This window comes from Chlorocebus sabaeus, chromosome 9, assembly GCF_047675955.1.
Source record: "Chlorocebus sabaeus isolate Y175 chromosome 9, mChlSab1.0.hap1, whole genome shotgun sequence".
Taxonomy (NCBI): domain Eukaryota; kingdom Metazoa; phylum Chordata; class Mammalia; order Primates; family Cercopithecidae; genus Chlorocebus; species Chlorocebus sabaeus.
The window spans coordinates 104,755,485-104,776,437 of record NC_132912.1 but is presented as its reverse complement, the minus strand read 5'-3'; the positions used below and the strand labels follow the sequence as shown (position 1 = coordinate 104,776,437).

General features: G+C 42.2%; 1 protein-coding gene across 3 annotated transcripts in view; it reads left to right on the top strand.

Moving 5' to 3' along the window:
* Positions 1 to 20,953, top strand: part of ARMH3 (armadillo like helical domain containing 3) — a 227,652-nt gene that overhangs the window by 46,218 nt on the left and 160,481 nt on the right. For all 3 annotated transcript variants that reach the window (XM_038009495.2, XM_038009496.2, XM_073019294.1), the window contains exons 10-17: positions 64 to 107; positions 1,773 to 1,833; positions 3,499 to 3,545; positions 4,073 to 4,148; positions 6,847 to 6,940; positions 11,670 to 11,771; positions 18,663 to 18,721; positions 20,425 to 20,490. In XM_038009495.2, coding sequence (XP_037865423.1) covers positions 64 to 107; positions 1,773 to 1,833; positions 3,499 to 3,545; positions 4,073 to 4,148; positions 6,847 to 6,940; positions 11,670 to 11,771; positions 18,663 to 18,721; positions 20,425 to 20,490 — 549 coding nt within the window. The remainder of the gene's footprint in view (positions 1 to 63; positions 108 to 1,772; positions 1,834 to 3,498; positions 3,546 to 4,072; positions 4,149 to 6,846; positions 6,941 to 11,669; positions 11,772 to 18,662; positions 18,722 to 20,424; positions 20,491 to 20,953) is intronic.

Below are 20,953 nucleotides of genomic sequence, written 5' to 3'. Positions count from 1 at the left end.
GCATCATCACCAACCCTCAAAGGCTGCTGTCTTATTTCACCTATGCTATCTTTTCCCTTCTAGGGAATGGGGCTTGTAATTGCTCAGGCTTTATCTGAGTACAACAGGTAAGTCCACCTTTCCAGAATGGAAGGGGGTCTGATTTTCATTTGAATTGGTTGTTCGAGTTTTGTTAGAGTTCTTGGGTGAAATTCCCTTACCTAGTCCAAGAGTATTCAGAGGTACAGGCCCTGGCAGATGTATTTGCTCTAGCTTTGCTTGATGGCCTTAGCAGGGATTGTTTTTAACAGCGGGGAAAAGTAGCCACTAGGTTAGTGTCTCTTAAGGCAATTAGGCACATTCCTTTGCAACTCTTGGTATTTTATTACAGAGCATTTTAACTAGTCTTCCAGCCACAAGTGGGCACTTCCATTTAGTCCAGTGTATCATACAAATACATAAAAAAGGCTGTGGAGACTGCTTTTTTGTCATCTTAAAAAATATATAAAAGGAGAAAGTATATTAAGCCCTAGTTTGATAGATGTTTCTTTTTTATTGGGAATAAACCTCAACTTCCCAGAGTCCCTGTTTCTCCTGGGGGCTCCCTTCATCGATGCTTACTTTCCCTTTTGCTGGAAGGATCTGACATTAGTGAATGGAAACCAGAAGTATCCCTAATCCTGGCAAGGGCCAGGCAGGATCTTTCATGCTCCTGTCTAGACTTTTCTCACACACAGTTGGGTATCAGAACTTCAAATCTGTCCCATCTCTCCAGAGAGTTTAGTTTACTGATTTCCTTCCTCCTCCTTTAAAAAGAAACAAGATTTTCAGTATTCTAGCCCTAAAGTAATTTTACTGTCACACTTTTCAAGTAATAGATTGTTTAAGAAATAACTGGAGGCTGGCCACGGTGGCTCAAGCCTGTAATCCCAGCACTTTGGGAGGCCGAGGTGGGCGGATCACGAGGTCAGGAGATCAAGACCATTCTGGCTAACACGTTGAAACCCCGTCTCTACTAAAAAAAAAATACAAAAAACTAGCCAGGCGACATGGCGGGCGCCTGTAGTCCCAGCTACTCGGGAGGCTGAGGCAGGAGAATGGCGTAAGCCTGGGAGGTGGAGCTTGCAGTGGGCTAAGATCCGGCCACTGCACTCCAGCCTGGGCGACAGAGCCAGACTCTGTCTCAAAAAAAAAAAAAAAAAAAAACCAAAAAGAAATAACTGGATCAGCTATATGTTAGGGCACTTTTGCAGCCTGCTTTCTAAGTCTAAGTCTCTCCCAAAGTAACCAGGCATTTTGGTACACACTACCTCAAGAGCAGACAGGTGCCTCTTAGCTTGCAGGGATTGTCGTAATGCTTGATTGTCATAATGAGTTAGTTTTCTGGAGTCAGAGAATTTTAAGAGTGCTCCACCCTGGCCGGGTGCAGTGGCTCACTCCTGTAATCCCAGCACTTTGGGAGGCCGAGGCAGGTGGATCACAAGGTCAGAAGATTGAGACCATTCTGGCTAACACGGTGAAACCCCGTCTGTACTAAAAATACAAAAAATTAGCCAGGTGTGGTGGCGGGCGCCGGATGCAGGAGACTGAGGCAGGACAATGGCGTGAACCTGGGAGGTGGAGCTTGTAGTGAGCCGAGATCACACCACTGCACTCCAGCCTGGGCAACAGAGTGAGACTCTGTGTCAAAAAAAAAAAAGGGGGGGAGGCTTTGCCCTGATTACCCCAAATGCCAAAGACAAAGACATACTTGATAAATAATCCTAAAGGTGAATTTAGTTCTTTCTGTTTAGGCAGTATAAAGACAAGGAAGAAGAACACCAAAGTGGTTTCTTCTCTGCTTTAACAAATATGGTAAGTCCTGCTTTTTTTTTTTTCTCCTGAAAAAAACAGAAACAGTGTAGTCTGCAGGGGTGGACAAATTGGGCTTCGAAGTTCAGATATTTGAAGTGATGGCATGATGACGAGAGAGGCTGCTCAGAGCAGATTTTCTTGGGGAGTGTATTTCCTTTAGTGAATTTCTTTCTTTTTTTTTTTAATCCCCACTTTCGATGCACCTTTAGTGAGATTCAAAACCAAGTGAGATAGGGCAAAGGAGAGCTTTGGTTTCTCTGGTACTTCGTTTTTCCACATTAGTTAATTAATTAATTAATTTTTTAAAGGCTAAAGAAAAGGTACACGTTAAGCCAGAATTTGCTTCCTGAAGAGTTGACTCCGTTTGGGCACTGACCTTGTGGAACACAGTATAGTAGGGTTTGGATCTGAGTCCTCCCGTGAATGCACCTTTGCTGTCTGCCATGGCTGTTTGGTCCTCATAGCTGGTCCCAGGGTTGAGCGATTGTGCAGTAGATCTGGGCCACTCTTCTAATAGCTTAGGGTTTAGGCGTAGAGGTCTGAATTTTGGGGAAGTTATTGGTCCAGTTTACAAGACTCCCAGGCAAGGTTTCTTGGCATTTGGTACCAGATAATCTGGGACTGATTTTGAAGAGAGAAATCTAGGAGATTCTAGAATCTAGGCAGATTCAGAAAGTCTATCTTCTGGGCATTATTATCCAAGTAATCAGTTCTAGGGCAAGACAATTTTTTGGTTAATTGTAAGAAGCAGTTGCCCTCTCTCCTCCTCCACTTCTGCAATTTTTTTTCCCCCACTGCTTGTGAATTGTTCCTTCTGCCTTCTCACCCTGTTCTCAGGGAGGGGCCTGATAAACGCTTTAACTCCTAAATGTAAATGAGTAAACTCTCTCAGGGGCTAGAGAAGTATGGGTTTTGTATTGGTGTTTGATTAAATGAATTAGATACAATTATACTGCTCCCAGACATCTCTGCCTTTCAGTCAAGTTTTCAGAAAGTTTTGTACCAAACATACGAAGCTCTAGCAGCATAGGTTTGTGTATAGTTTCAAGCATAATTAAGGAAGTGGAAGAGGTATTTTTTAGGGGCAGTAGGCATCTTAGTGCCTCTGATATCATATACATTAGAGGCAGCCTACTCCGTTTACTTATTCACTTGCTCTGACTAGGACACAAACTAAAGATTTTGTTATCTAAAAAATGGAGAGTGGATCTCATATAGACAGCTTTGGTCTGAAACCCAAATATTGTTCCCAAAGATAGCTCTATGTTGGCTGAAGTCAGCCTGCTTTTGTGAAGTTTTTCCTAAGTTAGTTTCTGACTTCAAATAAGCAACTTCTAGGAAAGATACAGAGTGATGAGGATGTGCAGGTTAACTGTCAGAGTGACTAAACTTACACACTGAAAAGGAGAGTTGGACAAAAGTACTAGGCTTTTTCTTTTAAGGCAAGATGATTTAGTAGGATTCTCATTATTTTATTTATTACTTATGAGTCTTTTAAGATTTTCAAAGTGGGCTGGTTTTGGTGTGTGTGACTTATGGCCCGGAGTTCCAAGTTCTCCCCAGCTGGAAGCAGCTTGTTTCTTTCACTGATAAAAGGCTTCGTAGGCACAAAGCTCCTCTCATATCCTCCTGCTATAAGTCTGCAATTCCCCTTTTCTTCCACAGGTGGGCAGCATGTTCATAGCAGATGCCCATGAGAAAATCTCAGTACAGTAAGTGCCTGACATTCTTGTGCAGTGACTGGGACTTTAGTGTGGGCTGTCCTGCTGGATATGAGAATGTGCAGTGTAACCTCTTGTTAATATTTTACAGAATCATGCTTTTTTTTCGTGATTTTCCAATGTTTCATGGGTTTTGAACAATAATGGACCCTTAGACATTTCTGTTTTTCATATGTATTGGGCGACAATAAGCTGACAACTGTTGCCAGCCTATCTCTGCAATGAAACAAAAGAGTGATGGGTGTCTGAGCCAGTTGAGGACTTAACTGGGTTGAGGTGGAAAAACAGAGGGAAGATAATGAAGTAGATGAGAACTGGTCCTAAGGAATTAAAGTGAAGGCCCTAACTCTTGCCTATACACTTTTGCATATGCCCAAATGGCGAGTAAAGGGGAACTTTAGAAATGCAAAGGAATTGATAATGAGGTGCTGGGGTGCAATCCAATCTTATCTTCATGGTTATATTGTTTTAACTCCCCCAGTATAAAAGCCACTCTAATTTATTCTTTTTCTCTTTAGAACCAATGAGGCCATTCTTCTGGCACTTTATGAAGCTGTTCATTTAAATCGCAACTTCATCACAGTATTAGCTCAGGTTGGTTACATTAAAAATCCCAGTGTTTTTTTTTCTCCCTAAGTTTCATACTGATTCATTCCATTGAAAAGCATATCTGTCTGTACTTGTTTAAACCCTGCTTTGCATTGGTAAGTGGTAGTAACAAGGGTTGAATCAGTTGCCTTTGTTTTGTGCTGTCCTCAACTATGTATGTTTCCATCCAGTGCTGAAATGAGTCTAATAACGTGCAAAGTTAGTTTTTTTGGACAGTTTACTGATCCTGTTAATCCGAATGAGTTGTGATGACTTCATTTTGCTCACTAGAAATCCCTGGTATTATCTGCTATGTGGATTTTTATATTGGGCTTTCTGCTTTCCACACCACTGTGGAATTACAACTGGAGATAAAATAGGCCAAGCCACTCATCTTATTATCTCACCAATTTCCAGAGGAAAAAAATAAAAAATATCTTGGCCAGGTTAAAGTTAGCTGTTAACAGATAATATGGTTTACATACATTGAAAGGAAGTCATAGAATACCGAGTGCTGGACCCCGCGCTGTGGTTCATGTCTGTAATCCCAGCACTTTGGGAGGCTGGGGTGGGTGGATCACAAGGTCAGGAGATTGAGACCATCCTGGCTAACATGGTGAAACCTTGTCTCTACTAAAAATACACACACAAAAAAAATTAGCCGGGCGTGGTGGTGGGTGCCTGTAGTCCCAGCTGCTTGGGAGGCTGAGGCAGGAGAATGGCGTGAACCTGGGAGGCAGAGCTTGCAGTGAGCCAAGATTGCACCATTGCACTCCAGGCTGGGCGACAGAGTGAGACTGTATCTCAAGGAAAAATAAATAAGTAAACAACAAAACAAAATAAAAAGCAAAAAAACCCCCAGAATACTGAGCGATGGGTCACATGCTTGAGGGATAGCCGCAGTAATTGGCATAGAAGAGGACTAAAGTAGACCGAGAACTCAAGAGCTATCCATGAAAGCCCTTTTAAAAAATTGATGAAGTGTTTTTATCTTAAAGCCAGACTGTTTACAATATGTATGTAGAGTTCTTTTAAGGGAAAGTTTGCTTATGCTTTTTCTCAAAGGGTAGATGTATATGGAATCTATTCATTTGAATTTTCACACAAAAATAAGGTCATGCTTAAAAAGCATCATGCTAGTTTGAGATCTGCTTCATAGAACACTTATGAGTTTTCATGACTGATAACATAGAGACTTTAGTTATTATTTTCACTCTGTTTCTTATCTGCTCTCCAAATCCTATAACTGATTTTAAAGGAAGAGGTGAGGAAAGTAAAGTGCTGGTAAAGCTGTTAGGGAAGAAAAGGGAAGTTAAAAACAGCTGTCACTCAGCTTAATTCTCAATAGCTGATGTGGGAGGAATGGCTAAGAAAGGTCAGGGACGGAAGAGTTATCTGTTTTGGTCCCTACTGGGTGTCTCTCTATGTCTTTGCCTCCCAATGAAGGCACACACACTTTTGTTTGTTGTGGAACAGGAAGGCCGCATCTGAATAGCTCCTTTTTTTTTTTTTTTTTTGGAGACAGAGTCTCACTCTTGTCCGGGCTGGAGTGCAGTGGCGCGATCTCAGCTCACTGCAAGCTCCGCCTCCTGGGTTCACGCCATTCTCCTGCCTCAGCCTCCTGAGAAGCTGGGACTACAGGCGCCCGCCACCACACCTGGCTAATTTTTTTTTTTTTTTTTGGTATTTTTAGTAGAGACAGAGTTTCACCGTGTTAGTCAGGATGGTCTTGATCTCCTGACCTCGTGATCCACCTGGCTCAGCCTCCCAAAAGTGCTGGGATTACAGGTGTGAGCCGCTGCACCCAGCTGAATAGTTCTTTTTATAGTACCTGGTATCCCCTTGACTCATCTACATCTACTAGTCAATTATGTGGTTATCAGAACAGCCTATTGATGTGTTTTCGGTTGATCTGATGAGATCCCAGGTCTGGATGGGATTGCAAATGTTCTCTGCTCTCTTGTAGAGTAATCCTGTATATTTGTTTACCCCAGTTTTTAATTTTTTAAATTTCTGTGGTGCCACAGAAAAACTTATGTAATGGAAACCTAGTTGCTTAAGATAAATTAGCACACAGAGCTTATTAGAGATTAGCAAGCATCAACTGTAATCAAGTACTCATGAGAACTAAATGCAGAAGTAGTCCCTCCTCAGTGAGCTTTCTTTCTTTTTTTTTTGAGACAGAGTCTTGCTCTGTTACCAGGCTAGAGCACAGTGGCGTGATGTTGCCTCACTGCAACCTCTGCCTCCTGGAGTCAAATGATTCCCCTGCCTCGGCCTTCCGAGTAGCTGGGACTACAGGCATGCACCACCATGCCCAGCTAATTGTTTGTATTTTAGTAGAGATGGGGTTTCACTGTGTTGGCCAGGATGGTTTTGATCTCCTGACCTCGTGATCTGCCCGCCTCGGCCTCCCAAAGTGCTGGGATTATAGATGTGATCCACCATGCCCGGCCTCAGTGAGCTTTCTAATTATGAGACTAGGGGCACAGTGGCATGAATCTGTAGTCTCACCTACTCAGGAGACTGAGGCAGGAGAGCACTTGAGCCTAGGATTTTGAGACCAGCTTGGACAACATAGCAAGATGCTGTCTCAAAAAAAAATTATAAGGTCTGGAATACCAGTCCTTATTGGTATTAGGCACTTGGTACTCAGGGAGAACTAGATTTTCTGTTTTCTTACACATCTGTGTATCTTTTTCAGAGCCATCCAGAAATGGGCTTGGTGACGACCCCTGTCAGTCCTGCTCCTGCAACCCCAGTCACACCACTTGGGACTACACCACCTTCCTCTGATGGTGAGCCCACCACCACTTTGCTTTTCTTGATTAATATGATCTTAGATCTCTCAGAGTGAGCATAACTGTGCTGAACAAAGAACGTAGTTGTTAATTTTTTCCACTAAATTTGTCTGTAGTACTATCCTTCAGGCCTCCTAAATTTCCAAAGAAAACTTTGGAAAAAGACAGTCAAGTTATTTTCTCTGTAAAATAAGCTTACATAACTCTAGTTTTTATTCCTCAGGGAGTAGTTGTAGAGGCATGGAGTGCTAGACCGGAAAGGTCAGTAATGCCTGTCCTGCCCCACTCTCAGGGTTCTTGTGAGGCTCAGATGAGATATTTTGTGAAAAATGCCACCTTGTGATTATAAAGCCCTGAAATGAATGTAAAATAGTAAAGTTATCTGATGTTACCATTTGATCAGTGAGGGAATTGAGGCCAGAGAAATGAAGCAATTTGCCTAAGATCAGTGATAGTGGAGACTGATAACCCAAACATGTGAGCAGGATCTTATCTATTTTGTTTACTACTATATGCCCAGCATAGTGCCCAGCATGGTACTTGCTTAATAAATATTTGTTGAATAAATGAATGAGAATGTGAACCTGGCATTCACTCACTGTATGTGTCTATCAGCCACTCCCAGTTGGAAATGACAGGCTTTGAGTGTATTATAATTGGGAGTTTGGTGGATATGTAAGATTTCTCTCCCTCAAAACAACAGTGAAAATTTCCCCTTCATAAATCTTATGGCTGGAACCTAAGAAAAAGGCAACAGAAAAGAAATTATGAATTTTTGCCAAAAACTTTGAGGTCTATTATAGGCTGAGTGTGTTTGGTGGAATATTGTAACCTAAAAACAATCTATGTTAATATTTGATGTTGTAGCTCAAAGATTGAACTTATTTTGGGTAAAGAAGTATAGGGCCGGGCGCGGTGGCTCAAGCCTGTAATCCCAGCACTTTGGGAGGCCAAGACGGGTGGATCATGAGATCAAGAGATCGAGACCATCCTGGCTAACACGGTGAAACTGCGTCTCTACTAAAAAAATACAAAAATCTAGCCGGGCGAGGTGGCGGGCGCCTATAGTCCCAGCTACTCAGGAGGCTGAGGCAGGAGAATGGCGTAAACCCGGGAGGCGGAGCTTGCAGTGAGCTGAGATCCGGCCACTGCACTCCAGCCTGGGCAACAGAGCGAGACTCCGTCTCAAAAAAAAAAAAAAGAAGTATAGACAATCCAACTTTGATCCTTTCTTTTTGCCTCCCCACTGTTTGTATGTGAAATGACCTTCTTTATTCTTTCTCTCCTTTAAGTTTTCATATACTACCTGTGGCAGTAACATTTCCAGGCAGTATAAACAGTACAGAACTATGACAGGGAGGTGCCATTGTTAGTCATATGTATGGTAGCAAATTGGACCTGTTTAGAATTGAAAGCCAAATTCCAAAATATCTTTTTTTTTTTTTTTGAGACAAAGTCTTGCTCTGTCATTTAGGCTAGAGTGTGGTGGTGTGATCTTGGCTCACTGCAACCTCTGCCTCCCAGATTCAGGTGATTCTCATGCGTCAGCCTCCTGAGTAGCTGAGATTACAGGCATGCACCACAATACCTGGCTAATTTTTGTGTTTGTTTGTTTATTTATTTATTTATTTATTTATTTATTTATTTTTGAGATGGAGTCTCACTCTGTTGCCCAGGCTGGAGTGTAGTGGCGTGATCTCAGCTCACTGCAACCTCCACCTCCCAGGTTCAAGTGATTCTCCTGCCTCAGCCTCCCTGGGACTACAGGTGTGTGCCACCACGCCCGGCTAATATTTTGTATTTTTAGTAGAGATGGGGTTTCACAGTGTTAGCCAGGATGATCTCAATCTCCTGACCTCGTGATCCATCTGCCTTGGCCTCCCAAAGTGCTAGGATTACAGGCGTGAGCCACCACACCTGGCCAATATTTGTATTTTTAGTAGAGATGGGGTTTCACCATGTTGGCCAGGCTGGTCTTGAACTCCTGACCTCAGGTGATCCGCCTGCCTTGGGCTCCCAAAGTGCTGGGATTACACGCATGAGCCACCATGCCCAGCCCCAAAATATCTTACTGAGAAGGAGCAAGTAGTAAGGATTGCCTACTTGTCTCTGTTTATTCAGGCCACAGAATAACGCAATGGAAATACTGTACTTTCTCTTTAAGAATGAAGCCTGCCCGGTTACCATGGATATCGAAAACCATATATATATATATATATATGTATGTATGTATGAGTTCCATGTGATGTTGGGGTTTGGATGCTTCAGAGAACTGCCTTTCAAACTGTTCATTGTGAACACTTCCACCCACACACTTGATTATGCCATGGCAGGATTTGTGCTTACTTACCTACAACCAGTGAGCTTTTATTTTTTCTAGTGGGAAGATCAAGTCAGCCCACTTTCAAATGACTGTCTCCCTTGACAAAAGCTGCTGGGAAGAATTATGAAGCCAAAGATCAAGGAATGACTCTTCCTTAGGAAGAAGATTTTAATTTGTGAGGGATTTTATTCTGTCTCTGTTCTATTTGTTCTTTTCCCTGTCTCCTAACTCATTTCCTTCGTAGGGTTCCTAAGTATTACAACCTTGTTTTTAATTTTTGGATCTTAATTATAGTGGTATTCAGTAGCCCAGTTATATTTAAAGGTATGTCACTGGAGCCATGTTTTTAAAAGCCGGCAGTTTAGCTATAACATTTGTTCTCAGCTCAGACTTTACATTTGACAACTCAGCCTTGGCATGAGAGGACTTTCTGGTAAACTAAAAATACATATACTTCTATATTTTTACATATTATGTAAGATAGTTTTCCAGTAATTGCTGCGTATGAGCAGGAAAAAAGTCCCACTTAACAGTTAGGTACCTCCTTGTATTGGACAAAGGGATGATTATGGGTTCTGAGCTTCAGAATAGGCTGTGGTTTGAAATGACAATCTTGGGTCGTTAACCCATAACATGAATTAAAACCTTATAGTATTTCAGCTTAAAAATTTGTCTTATATTAGCTCTTGGAGGCCTAACTGGGAAAATAGCCAGGGGTTGGGCATGCTGATTTCTTTTCATAAGGCTTTTTGTTGTGCTTGCTGTTTATTATGGGTTCATAATATGCAAATGTTCCTCACTGTTAATAAACGTTCTCTGCTTATATCGTAATAACTCCAGGGGGATCTGTTACGGTTATGAATACATATTATGAGTAATATTCCAAAGTCAACTGAATCTTCATGACTGAAAATGTAGCAGAAAGCCATAGATTCTCTAGCTTTTCTGGGCCATTATAAGACTTCTTTAACTTATATATTATATCTTAGGCAATGTAAAAGCACTTAACAAGAGGTCTGAGTCTAATTTAAAGTCTTAGAATTTTGGGAAACCTACATTAAGACTGTGTTCTGGGCTGGGAACAGTAGCTCATGCCTTAATCCCAACGCTTTGGGAGGCCCAAGGTGGGTGGATTGCTTGAGGTCAGGAGTTCAAGACCAGCCTGGCCAACATGGTGAAACCCCGTCTCTACTAAAATACAAAAATCAGCTGAGCATGGTGATGGGCACCTGTAATCCTAGCTATTTGGGAGGCTGAGGCAGGAGAATTGCTTGAACCCAGGAGGCAGAGGTTGCAGTGAGCCGAGATGGCACCGCTGCACTCCAGCCTGGGCAACAGAGCGAGACTCTGTCTCAAAAAGAAAAAAAACAAAAAAACAAAAAACAAATTGTGTTCTGTATGGGTCAGCCCTGGTCATTAGAAACCAATTATCCCTCATTGTTCACTGGAACTGTGGCTCAGTTCCCAGGCTGTTCTAATCAGTAATGTTCATCTGTTTGTATTTATGTATTTATTTGTGACAGAGTCTCGCCGTGTCACCCAGGCTGGAGTGCAGTGCAGTGGCACCATGTTGGCTCACTGCAACCTCTGCCTTCCGGGTTCAAGTAATTCTCCTGCCTCAGCCTCCCTAATAGGTGGGATTATAGGCACCGGCCACAATGCCCAGCTAATTTTTGTATTTTTAGTAGAGATGGGGTTTTACCAGGTTGACCAGGCTGGCTTCAAACTCCTGACCTCAGGTGATCTGCCCAACTCGGCCTCTCAAAGCGCTGGGATTACAGGCGTTTGCCACCGTGCTTGGCCTGTTCATCTGTTTTCAGTCTACTATTCCTTTTCAGTTCCCTTTCGGGGGAAAGGGAATTCTATCACTTAATAGTGGTAGAATTTGAATATAGTTCTGCCTTAACATTTTCCCCTCTCTGTCTTGGGTATGTCCAGCATAAAACTTGTTCTCAAAATTCAGCAAGATTTCTCCTTGTTAGGAAGGAATCATCACTGATTTTAAGTAGGAGACCCATCAAAGTAAAACTCATTTATATTCAATACAGATTTTTCCTTTAGGTAGAAATCAAAGTACCTTTAAGAATGGCCTTAAACTCTTTGGGGGTACTTGGGGCAGGAAGTAACATACCTTTCCCAGGATGTTGGGAGAAAAAGCACTGTTCTTGGAGACTGGCCCTAGGTAGGAGAGCAGGTCACTGGCCTTAATTTGGGGAATAGGAAGGGGACTCTACAGGGTTAGGAAGAGTAGATAAAAGTTTTATGATGAGCACTTGGTCCTCCCTCTGTTGTGGAAAAAGCTTGTTTAGTGATTTTTTTGCCTGCTGGCAAATTGGCTATGTGGGTAGAAGTGTTAGATGGAATATGTTGCAGGCTAAGTGCATTTTATCTGTTCTATTCCAGTTATAAGTTCTGTGGAACTCCCACTGGATGCAGATGTACAGACCAGTAATCTACTGATAACGTTTTTAAAGTATAGCTCAATTGTCATGCAGGACACCAAAGGTAAGCCATAGCTATTTTGGGGGCTCAGGAAGTAGAAGGTGTGGCAGGCAGCCGGCATCAAACAGCAACATTAATATTTTGAATCTTTGACAAGATGAACCCTTGGGGCCTTGTGTACTTGGTCTTCATTGGTGGAAAACAGTGATGTCTCACTGCTAGATGGCAATTAGGTGGTGTTGGGAAAACCTGAAGCTGGAGGGGAGTACTCAAAAATAGAACAGGAAAAAAATTGGTCTCTATGAAAACTAGCAAATCTTCTTAGCAGATCGTGGTAAGTAGATGCAGACTCTTATGTGTGGGAAGTGGAGGGATTAACACGCTTCAGGGAATTCCCTTTTGAGGACAGGAACTGAAAGCATCAGCTCGTGGTGAGAATTAGAGGACTGTCGTATGCAGTACAGTAGGAAGAGGTGAGATTCAGAGGGACTGTGTTCTTAAACACTTAAAATAGAAGTGTCAGTACCCATCCTAGAAATGCAAGAGTGGAAGTGGGAGAGGATTGAGTGTTGGAAAAGTTTGAGGTTTTGTTGTGTGATGTCCTGTTTTTCCTCTGTTTATGATTTTGCTATGACTTTTTACTTGGTGGTAGAGTAGTGGAGTGGTTGTCCTAGGAAGGGGTTGGGAGAAGACTCAGCAAATTCTATCCAGTAAATATCTTAGTTTTGTTTTTCCCTCTACTTAGCATTTTTATTTATATAGATATATGTGAGTGTTCACAATTTTTGTGTGTTTGTTTTCATTATGTAAAGTATATATAACAAAATTTACCATCTTAATCATATTTAAATGTACTATTTAGTTGCATTACCTACTTCCATATTCTTGTACAACCATCATCACTGGCTGGGTGCGGTAGCTCATACCTGTAATCCCAGCCCTTTGGGAGGCCGAGGTGGGAGAATCACTTGAGGCCAGGAGTTCACGACCAGCCTGGCCAACATGGCAAAACCTTGTCTGTACTAAAAATACAAAAATTAGCCGGGTGTGGTGGCATGTGCCTATAATCCTAGCTACTCGGGAGGCTGAGACAGGAGAATCACTTGAACCCGGGAGATGGAGGTTGCAGAGAGTTGAGATCATGCCACTGTACTCCAGCTTGCATGACAGAGCGAGACTCCATCTCCAAAAAAAAAAAAAAAAAAAGCTGGGCGTGATGGTTCACGCCTGTAATCCCAGCACTTTGGGAGGCCAAGGTAGGTGGAGATTGAGACAGTGGTGAAACTCCATTTCTACTAAAAAAAAAAAATGCAAAAAAATTAGCCGGGTGCAGTGGCAGCCAGCTGTAGTCCCAGCTACTCGGGAGGCTGAGGCAGGAGAATGGCGTGAACCCGGGAGGCGGAGCTTGCAGTGAGCCGAGATCGCACCATTGCACTCCAGCCTGGGCGACAGAGAGAGACTCCTTCTCTAAAAAACATAAAAATAAAAAAAAAAAAACCATTATCATCCATCTCTAGAACTTTTTCTTTTTCTTTTTTTTGAAGGCAGGATCTCAGTCTGTCACCCAGGCTGGAGTGCAGTGGTGTGATTTCAGCTCACTGCAGCCTCGACTTCCTGGGCTCAGGCAGTTCTCCCACCTCAGCCTCCTGAGTAGCTGGGACTACAGGTGTGCACCACCGTACCTGGATAATTTTGTGTGTGTGTGTATATTTTTTGTAGATATGGGGTTTTGCCATGTTGCCAGGCTGGTCTTGAACTCCTGGGCTCATGTCATCTGCCCACCTTGGCCTCCCAAAGTACTGGGATAACAGGTGTGAGCCACCGCACCTGGCCTCAGAACTTTTTCATCTTATGAAATAGAAACTCTGTACCCATTAAACACTAACACTCCATTTTCCCCTTGCCCCAAGGCCTGGCAGCCACCATTCTGCTTTCTGCCTGTATAAATTTGACTACTCTAGGAACCTGATATAAGTGGAATATATCCCAGTTTTAGGATTGCCTGGAAGTAAGCCTTTGATTTCATGGTGACAGTGAGCTAGCATTTTTTCCCCCATTTTTTGTAATGAAAAAATTCTAGTATATAGAAGTTGAAAATAATTATGAAGTGATTTACCTATATACTCATTAACATTTTGCCATACTTGGTTTGCACTTAAATTTTTTTCTGTGTATCGTTGTTGTTAATTTGTCTGAATCATTTTATTTTATTTTATTTTATTTTATTTTTTTGAGACAGAGTCTTGCTCTGTTGCCTAGGCTAGAGGGGAATCGCAGCCAAGGCTCACTGCAACCTCTGCCTCCTAAGTTCAAGCCATTCTCCTGCCTCAGCCTCTGGAGTAGCTGGGACTACAGGCCCGTGGCATCACACTTGGCTAATTTTTGTATTTTTGGTGGAGACAGGGTTTCACCATGTTGACCAGGCTGGTCTCAAACCCCTGACCTTGTGATCTGCCCACCTCGGCCTCCCAAAGTGCTGGGATTACAGGCATGAACCATCACACCCGGCCTGGCTGAATTATTTTAAATGAAGTTGCAGACATCATAACTCTGCTTTACACATAAGTCCTTTAACTTATATTAAAGACATTTTCCTAGATATCCAGAATACCATTATTATATCTGAGAAAGTCAACAGTAATTCTCTAATATCATGTAATATTTAGTCCCTGTTTCAATATCCCCATTTGTCCCCAGAATGCTTGCTTTTTTGGGGCACAAAGCTAGCATTTTAATGAACATTTTTATTAGCATTTATTTTGGTACCTACAGGTTGATCCCGTGGGCTTCTTCTATTTAAAAGGATTTTTTGGCCAGGCGCTGTGGCTCACGCCTGTAATTCCAGCACTTTGGGAGGCCTAGGCTGGAGGATCACCTGACGTCAGGACTTTGAGACCAGCCTGGCCAACGTGGTGAAACCCTGTCTCTACTAAAAATACAAAAATCAGCCGAGCATGATGGTGGGCGCCTGTAATCTCAGCTGCTTGGGAGACTGAGGCATGAGAATTGCTTGAATGTGGGAGGCGGAGGTTGCAGTGAGCCAAAATCACGCCACTGCACTCTAGCCTGGGTGACAAGGGCAAAACTATCTCCAAAAAAAAAAAAAGAATTTTTTTCCTAATTACAAAAATAATTGAAATATTCTTATTAAAAATTAAAACATTCTAGCAATAGTTAACTTAGAAAGTGAAAGTTCTTTGTAATTTAAACTCTCCAGAGTTAATCACTCTTAACAATTTGGCATAGATTCTTCCTTTTTAAGACTTCTTTATAATTTTAAATCCTTTTTAGGAACTAACTGTTTAGTAGTTTATATTTGGGTTCTTAAATTATGGTCTGCAGATGAACTTCAGATTCCCAAATAACCAAAAAACCAGTTCCACTTTAGAAGCAAAATTGCTGAAATACTATGGTTTTTGCCACTTTACTTTCTGTGAGGAGAGATTAATGCCTTGTAGGTGGTTTAAGATTCCCTTAGGCATTAAGTATACTCTAGAAGGCTCTTATTTGCCAAGTGAGGTAGGTAGGTTTCTGGTTGGAGAGTTTTCAGGAGTTTCAGAATGGAGCTGAAAGGCAAGAACTGCATAGTAGGAAAAGACCAGGATTCAGAGGCTTTTAGAATAAGAAAGAAACATTGGTAGACAGAGATAGGAGAGCTCAATGATAAGTATGGAAAATGAAGAATTGCCAGAGCAGAAAGGAGCCTGGGTGGGCAGAGTCTAAGATATGTTACACTCAGACATGTTGTATTAGCTCTTGGAGATTTCTGCCTTGCAAACTTAGACTTTTTTCTTCCTTTATGTCTTGCGAGTGTTCTCTTTCGAGAGAGAGAGCTGTATCAGGGATGAGATAGATGTAAGTAGTCCATGTCACTAACTCCTAACATAAAGCAATCCATTGGGAGCTGCAGAGATAGCTGAACCTCTGAGACTTGGCAAGTGAGATCTGGCAAGCAAGGATAACAAGACTTGTATGTCACTTTCTTGAAGCCATTGCTTCTTTATGGAAATGGTAACCTCTTCCTTTCTCAGAAGTATTGCAGCAACCACAGAATAGAGAAACTGCATGGATGTGACCTAGAAAATGAACTTTTAGCTTTGCCTGATATAACACAGTGAACTGAGGCCCTTGGAACTCATTTTTAGCTTTAGTGATTATATAAGCCTCTTTGTCCTGGTCACTTGCTATCCATGAAATGGAAGACAAAATTAAAGGCTGATTAATTGCACAATGAGTGGTCTTTGCCAACAGGCAGCCTAAATATGGCAAAGGGCAAGGTTAGGAATGAAGAGTTAATTTCAAAAATGACTCCTGTGTGGCTTTATTGGTCCAGCTTTCTTCCTGCCTCAGCCCCTGACCTGCTGCATGCCTTGGCTAGCTCATTATGTTTTTAGCAGCAATAGAAGCAACTTTTTCTTGGCTCTGCCTCCACCCCCCCACCAGGATATTATCTTTTTCTTTTTCATTATATATTTATCATTTAAACTCCAAAAGATACTTTTAATAGATATGTATAAGGTATAGAGTTTATAATAACTATAATAGATAGCATAACTTATAAAGTATAATAATAAAATGAACATATGTGAACCTAACACCCAACTTAAATGAAACAACATTAATGCTGTTGAAGCTACCTGTGCATCCCCTCCCTAATCACTTCTCTCCTCTCCATTCTCCAGAATTTTGTATTTATCATTCCCTTGATTTTGTTTGTTTGTTTTTTGAGACAGAGTCTCACTCTGTCGCCCAGGCTGAAGTGCAGTGGCACGATCTTCTCGGCTTACTGCAACCTCTGCCTCCCATATTCAAGCAATTCTCCTGCCTCAGCCTCCTGAGTAGCTGGGATTACAGGTGCACACCACCACGTCTGGCTGATTTTTGTATTTTTAGTAGAGATGGGGTTTCACTATGTTCGCCAAGCTTGTCTCCAACTCCCGACCTCAGGTTATCCTCCCACTTCAGCCTCCCAAAGTGCTGGGATTACAGATGTGAGCCACCAAGCCTGGCCGCTATTGCTGTGGGTTTCCCCCTGGTTTGAAAGCCTTTATTCCTTGGAATTTTTCTGACTTTGGTGGTGTCACCTTAAAGAAGCTTCTGCTCAACCTTCACAAGAGATACTAGGCAAAAAACTGTAAAAACCATGTATGTCTATGCATAGACTTAAAGTTGATTCACCAAAGTCTTAACAGTTATAGCATTTGGGTGGTATGATTAAATTTGTTTTTTATTGTTTTGTGTGTGTATGCTTTTTTTGAGTTTAAAAGACTGTCTATAATGAAATATGCCTTAGTTTTGTATTCATAAACACTTTAATTTAAAAATTAAAAAAAAATTTTAAGTGGAGAGATAGCTGCAGGCTTTTCTGTAGGAGTTGCTTCTCAGTTTTTGGGAGGATAGTGCCATAGAAACTCTGTGGCTAAAGGTAGGTAGAAGAGTCGTGAATTGGCCGGGCGCGGTGGCTCAAGCCTGTAATCCCAGCACTTTGGGAGGCCAAGACAGGCGGATCACTAGGTCAGGAGATCGAGACCATCCTGGCTAACACTGTGAAACCCCCGTCTCTACTAAAAAATACAAAAAACTAGCCGGGCGAGGTGGCGGGCGCCTGTAGTCCCAGCTACTCTGCAGGCTGAGGCAGGAGAATGGCGTAAACCCGGGAGGCGGAGCTTGCAGTGAGCGGAGATCACGCCGCTGCACTCCAGCCTGGGCGACAGAGCGAGACTCCGTCTCAAACAAAAAAAAAAAAAAAAAAAAAAGAAGAGTCGTGAATCTAGTTTTCCAGAGGCAAGGGCATTGCTCTTTGGCTATGTCGGGGCTTTGATGAAGCTATAGGAAATGTCAGGTAGGGATTATCATCATTACTCTTTTTGCAATGCCTATCTCTGAGGAGAGGTGAGTATATTTGTGGACTGTAATCGCCATTATGCCATCTAATTGTCAGGTTTTAATTGATAGATCCCATTTTTGAGAAAGAAGCAGGTCAATGTCAGGGTAAATAGTAATAGCTAACTTCTACAGCACTGTAATCCATTAAGAGGTCTTCTCTCTAGAGTGGACTTCAGTCTGGGTCCTGTTGAAGCTAATTTGAAAATCATGAGCCATTTGTCTATTTTGGCTATACTGGCATGATCCTCTTACCTCCTTTTCACTCCTTCATCCACAGAGTTTCTGGAAAGTAAAGTAAGCTTGATGGGTTCTTGTACTTGGCAGTAATGGATTAGCTCTTTTTTGTCCTTTTGTGTGTGGGCTTAGAGCCCTGCTGTTGAGTTTGCCTTCTTCTTTTTTAATAACTAGAATGTGAGTTGTGAGAGACCAGGGACCTTTGTCTGTTTTGTTCAGTGCTGTATCTCTAGTGCCTTGCACAGTGCCTGCCACATAGTAGGTGCTAAGTAAATATTTGTTGAATGAGTAACTTTGACAGGAAGAAAAATGATCAAGAGTTCACAGCTTTCCAGGGCATAAGTATACAATTGCAAGGAGAAGCGTGGGCTGGACCCTAGTCTCCAGTTAATTTCTTTTCTATTTCATTGCCAGTTTGCTATGAGCAGTCATGAAATCTTTCTAGATTTTGTGGTAGGTGGTGCTTAGAGCTGGCAGATGAGAAAGGAAATGGCCCTGACTATTCAAGTTCTATCAGCAAAGGGCTGATGTGAGAGCGATGGCCACTATTTGAGCCATGACAGTAGGAACCTTATGAGTTAGATGGCTCTCAGGGAGGTAGTTAGTCATTTAACAGACTACCAGGATATTAAAAAAAAAAAAAAAAGAAAATTTCTGGGGGAATTCTTTTGCCTAGAAGGGAAGCAAGAATTACTATAGTAGTACCTTGATTTTAATTTATGGATTTTGTGGGAAGAGAAAGTGTGAATGTTTCCTTTTATGATATACATCCTTGTTCTATATTGAAACATGGTCTGGATGATTTACAGAGAAGAGTTTCTTTTTTCTTTACAGATGAACACAGGCTTCACAGTGGCAAACTCTGTCTAATTATCCTTACCTGTATTGCTGAGGTAGGTCTCACCAGCCTTCTGCTATTAGGCAGCCTTTTACAAAGTGCTATCTTTCCCTTCCTCCCCTTACCCCATTCCTGTCTCATGATGTTTAGGGTCCTAAAGTTTAGGAGAGAAAATCTTCCCCCTTTGTGTATCTGTCTCTTCCCACTATAGTGTAGTCTTTGATGAAGCCACGGATAGACAGGGTCTTGTCTGCTTCCGTGCTGTTTAGCACTGTGTTTTTAAACTGTGGAGCAGTTTGTTTGTTTGTTTGCTTTGAGACAGAATATCGCTCTGTTGCCCAGGCTGGAGTGCAGTGGCATGATCTCGGTTTACTGCAATCTCCGCCTCCCAGGTTCAAGCGATCCTCCTGCCTCGGCCCGCTAGTAGCAGGGATTACAGGCACGCGCCACCTTGCCCAGTTAATTATTGTAATTTTAGTAGAGACGGGGTTTTGCCATGTTGGCCAGGCTGGTCTCAAACTCCTGACCTCAGGTGATCCACCCACCTCGGCCTCCCAAAGTGCTGGGATTACAGGGGTGAGCCACCATGCCTGGCAGTGGAGCAGTTTAAAAAATAAAAATAAAAAAGGAGCTCAGGTTTCCTGTGATGGGGTGAAGGGGTGGAGAGTAAAGCCAGAGAGGGGAATTGGAAACTCAGTAATTACAGTTTGCCTAAGAGCAAGAGCTGAGGGGAAAAAAGAAGAGGTGCTTTGGCTTTTTAAGAAGCCTCTTTTGGTTGGACTAATTAGGTTCAAACTCACCATGTATCTTGGTGACACACAGTCATGGCAGAACTTGAGTGAATTTAGAGCTAAATTTATAGCTTCAACCTCTCCCTTTACTCTTCCCCACTCTGCTCTTTTCTCTCTTAAGAAAAATGGTGAAGGTAGTCCACATGAAGTAGAGATCTCTCTCAGTCTTTCTGTCTTCATGTTCTCTGTAGAAAGATGACCTCCTTTTCACAAGATTAGGGGTGGCTGGTTATAGAAGAGCTGCTTATTAGCAGTGGGCTTGGTATAATTGCTTTTCAAAATTTTGTCTAAGAAAATCTTTAAAGGAGTTGTTTTTCACAAATTGTAACAGTTCCTTGTAATTGGAGTCTGTAGGCTTGTCAGATCTTCAGAAAAGGTGTTGGGAAAGGGCCAAGGGATGTTTATTACTAATCCACGGTAAGAGGTTTTTGATTTTCCATCAGTCTTCAGGAAAGCCCGGAATAGACAGAGTCTTGTCTGCTTCCATGCTGCCTGTGAAGCAGTTTGCTTCTGTTGGGCTGAGCCCATTCCCAGCAGAGCACAGATTTTTCTTCTTGCTCCTAAACCCTCGTGTGGAGCCTGCACATGAATCCTGCAGCCCCTATGAAAACCTTTAAGCTATCACAAACAGAGCCAGCTCCTTGGGCAGATGGGACGGAAGAGGGAATAGGAAAACAGATTCCTCTCATTCCTCTCAGCATCTGCCTTAAGTCCCTGTGTCTTAATTTTTATTGTTTTTGCTTGGAAATTTTTGACCAGTTAGAGATACACTAGGAAATTATACTAAAGAAAAATCTCATGGCTTAAGTAGGGTTTGACATAAGCCTCTAGGCTCATCCTATTAGCTGTCCACCTGATCCTTGGAAGTAGTTCTTAAAGTCCAAGGATTTGTACGAAGTGTGATAGATTACAAACAGTTCCTTAAATATAGCTCTCACTTCTTACTTTTTCTCTATATTTTTATTAGGATCAATATGCCAATGCATTTTTGCATGATGACAACATGAATTTTCGAGTAAACTTACATAGAATGGTAGGTGTTTCTTTTGCTTCTTGTTTTTTCTTAGAGGAAATTTTTTGTATGTCGGCAGAGTTGGGATGAAATTGATCCTACTAGAACAAATGTGGGTGTAAAGTTGTGCCAAAGGGCTTTGCATGACGGCTGTTCAACAGACCCATGCTTGTTGGGATTTTTGTGTGTCATGGAGCTGTTTCTTATTCGAGAGTTTTGGAAAATTCACAAGCGTGGCAATGATGCTGGATTTCTTTTTTTTTTTTTTTTGTCTTTTTTTATTTTTTGAGACGAAGTCTCTCTCTCTATCCCAGGCTGGAGTGCAATGGTGTGATCTCTGCTCACTGCAACCTCTGCCTCTTGGGCTCAAGCAGTTCTTCTGCCTCCACCTCCCGAGTAGCTGGGATTACAGGTGCCCGCCACTATGCTCAGCTAATTTTTGTATTTTTCTTACCGACGGTTTCACCATGTTGGCGCTGGTCTC